Here is a 3,803-nt window from a genome sequence, read left to right as displayed (position 1 = left end):
TGCTTATTCAGAAGAAGATATACGAAGGATGCCGGCTCTTCAAGGTCTTGAGTATCCATCTAAACCCGACTTTGATTCCCAATAGTTTATAAAACGTAAGGGCATATTTGGTTTAAGTTTAATGTTTCCATTTTTCTACTTTCACTTTTAATTGCAAAACTGTTCCTGGTTTTCACTCCATTTCTAGTTTCCAAAAATTTGTGTCGAAAACATAAAAAAACTGTTTTCGTTTTATGTACAAATCTTTAAAAATCAGAAGCAGAGTGAACTCGTGAACAATTTTATGATAAAAAGTGAAAACAAAAATGAAATCAGATAGCATTTTCTCAAACCAAGGAGAAGTGTACACACTATGTAACAAAAAATATGTAGTAGACTCCGGAACTTTCTACTTTCACTCTTACAAATCCGGCTTGTAAGTAATTCTGGGCTCTCAGAAATTTATCTGCATAGACACCTAGTATGATTCTTTTATAAAAAAATGTTTTTTAGAGGTGTATGTGTCTTGTTGAAATGAAGAAAGCAATGGAGGGCAGGGTTGTTTGATGATGGTTTGAGAGGCTAATGTTTAATGTGAGGATCTGTTCCTCAAGCAATGTAATTCTCTTACTTTTTTTCTTCTATTCAATTTATAAGAAACTACTAGCGTTTTATTTTTGGTACTTGAATAATTTATTCTGACGATTAATAGTAGTGTATGAATTTAATTAATGCCAATGAGTTGATTCTTCAATTCACCAAATTCTATTGAATTAGTCCTTATATCCTTTATTGTAGTTGATCAAATATTTAAAATCGCTTACCACCATGAATTGCGCAACTTATTACCATTTTAACTTTTAGAAGCATGCTTTTTTATTTTATGTTTAAATAAGTGTAGTCTTAATAAAATTTTGGAATTTTGTTTAATCTCTTTATAAATAAGTCACATTTTATACATCTTATAAAATTATCATGCAAGCAGAGGTAGTCTCTAGTGTAATGTCTAATTATAAACATTGTTTGCAAGTATATTATAAACATTGTTTGCAAGTATATTAGAATAAAATTAAAATTCTATTGATAATACAAATTTCTTAATTCTTTATTTTAATATTGTAATTGGAAATCAAAATTCTCCTCGGCGTATGAAAATAAAATTTTCATGTTGGATCTGTGTATTATATAGGTTATCAAAATGTGATTTAACATTATATTTTTAAAAGATTTAAACGTATGATTGATTCATATAAATACATATTTTTTTTAATTTGATTTTTGTGTTTGTAAATATTTTTTTTTTTTTTTTTTTGTTCTTGTTCTTGTGTTAATTCTTACAAAATAAATTTTTATTAAATCTAGTCTCTACAATTCATTATATCAGTAATAATTGAAGGATTAAAATATAATATTATATATATTATAGGGATTCATTCAAATTAAAAATAATATTACAAGGACTAAAATAAAACAGCAAAGATAAAAATAAAACAAAATCAAATAAAAGTACTTATAGAGTTTTAAAACAAAAGAAGTGGATAATTACAAGAACCAATCATATATTTAAGCCTTTTAAAACAAATTTTATGAAACTTATTAAAATAATAAAATCTATTTCGAACTCCTTTGTTGCAGATTAAAAAAGAAATTTTGATATTTAATAACTAAGATATTTATTATTATAAAATTTTAATATAATAAAAATGGTAAATAGTGTTTTTAATCCTTGTAATATAAGAAAAATCTAATTTTAATGTCTGCTAAACAAAAAATGATGATGGCAAGGAGAGTCAACGTTTTTTATGGATGTGAATTTTTTTAATACGTAAGTCAACATTTTTTAGTAAAATAATAAATTGTTAATTAAATTTTTAATCTCTAAAATATTAATTTTAATTTATATTAAAATTCTCAATTTTTTAGTTCTTCAATTTTTTTTATTCACTTTAGTGTCTAAGTTTTTGTTGGATATCTAGATTATGATTTTGTTGAGACAAAATCTCTAATTAATATTTTGAAGATAATCAAATATTTAACTATATTTGTCAATTATGATTATAATTTTATCATCTATTAACTTGTATTTTTTAGTGTATTTATTAAGACATAAAATCAAACAAGTTAAATCATAATATTTGAAGCTTGCACATCCATGCAAAGATCACATGATTATTTTCAAATAATCAAGAATGGTTTCATAACTTGTCTTATTAAAAGACACGAGACAAATTAAATCAGTTTGAGAAGACTAAAATAATGTCCAAGAATGACAAAATTTGCACTTGGGCACCCAAAAACAACACAAGAAGAATGTTGTGAAGATTGATCTTCATATTGATGATATGGAAGCAAGTACAAAAAACACTCAACAAAACTGAATTGATATTAATTTGACAATTGTGCATGCTTCTGAATCACTACTATTCCAACGATCATAATGGCATATCATCTCATTATTCTTGGTCGAATTTTCTTCAAGATTCAGAGTTGATCGTTCTAGTTTAAACAAGAACGTTTTGGACAACAATGCAATCAAGAGATTAATTCAATAAAAGAAAATTGGCACTCGGCAAAATTGACCAATGACTATATTGAGTCTAAACTGAATATTCAAATTCTCTCAACATCTATAAATTGAAAATTAATTAGAAGATGAAAATAAGAGTTCAATTGGTAATTTATCTACAATTGTTCATTTAAGCACGAGTTCTGAAACACTTCTCTTATGCAAAATTTCAAGCACTCTCCACTATATTAGTGGATCATTCTTATTGAGATTTGACTTTCAGTTAGTCTCAAACAAAGGGTTGAAAATCATTAGATCTCACACACTTTTTTTTTTAATTATATATATTATTTATAACACAAGTCTTTCTTTTATGTTAGATTGAGCGTCAATGCATATAAAAATTCTTTCTGGTTTGAAAAGTGATTGAAAAATCCTTTTTAGTTTGAAAGGTGGTCGTAAAAATTATTATTTGGATTGAAAGGTAATTGTAAAAATTATTTCTGAATTAAAAAAAGAAAGTTGTAGTTGATTAAGGTTTGACCAAGAAAGAAAGTGCAAAGACATAACATTTTGTGTTGAGCACATTAGTGAAAATATCACAATTTGTGAGACCTGAACATAACTCGAGTTGAGTAAACTAATATATATCTAATATGTGATCTTATCCCTTATCTTTTAAATATCTTTCAGTCATATATCACATTTTACTTGTTATTGCACTGATTTACTTTATTTGTAAACTTAACTCATCTAGAATGTTCTAGTTATCAAAAAGGGGTAACAATTCAACCCCCTCCCTTTCTAGTGACTTTATTGCTACTTCAATTGGCATCAAAACTCTGCCTTTAAACTTGACAACTTAACAAGTGTTAGAGGAAGATATTTAGCTAGAAGAAGCAATGTCAAAAGTCAAATATATTGTTGAAGGAGGATCATCAAATAATTAAACTATCTTATTTTGGTGTATCATATTATTATTTTTAGAAAGAAAAGATGCAGATGTTCCTTAGATCCCAAGATATAGGAACGCGGCGCATAATCATTGACGAAAATTTTGTGCCAAGAGTAAATCAAAATGATCAAATCTCAAATGAAAAACCTAAAGTAGTATGGACAGAACATGAGAAAGCTAAGGTACTCCTAAACTCTAAAGCTCAATTATTTTTATTTGGTGCTTTAAGCAGGGAAGAAAGTGAAATAGTTGACGAATGTGACATTGCAAAAAAAATCTTTTAAATGATTCAAACACTTTCTAAAAAAATGTGATTTTATAAAAGAACAATTTCAAAAAGAAAAGGAAGAAAAAGAGAAATTA

The 3,803-nt window shown here is 26.2% G+C and overlaps 1 protein-coding gene across 1 annotated transcript in view; it reads left to right on the top strand.

Annotated features, from left to right (window-relative positions):
• Positions 1–662, top strand: part of LOC101507625 (probable protein S-acyltransferase 14) — a 6,456-nt gene extending 5,794 nt beyond the window's left edge. The window contains exon 7 of the mRNA XM_004506448.4: positions 1–662. This exon is cut by the window's left edge and continues 33 nt beyond it. Coding sequence (XP_004506505.1) covers positions 1–85 — 85 coding nt within the window. The 3' untranslated portion in view covers positions 86–662.
• The last annotated feature ends 3,141 nt before the right edge of the window (positions 663–3,803 follow it).

This window comes from Cicer arietinum, chromosome 6 (genome assembly GCF_000331145.2).
Source record: "Cicer arietinum cultivar CDC Frontier isolate Library 1 chromosome 6, Cicar.CDCFrontier_v2.0, whole genome shotgun sequence".
NCBI classification, from domain to species: domain Eukaryota; kingdom Viridiplantae; phylum Streptophyta; class Magnoliopsida; order Fabales; family Fabaceae; genus Cicer; species Cicer arietinum.
The sequence above is the reverse complement of the archived record's forward strand: the minus strand, read 5'-3'. Positions and strand labels throughout refer to the sequence as shown.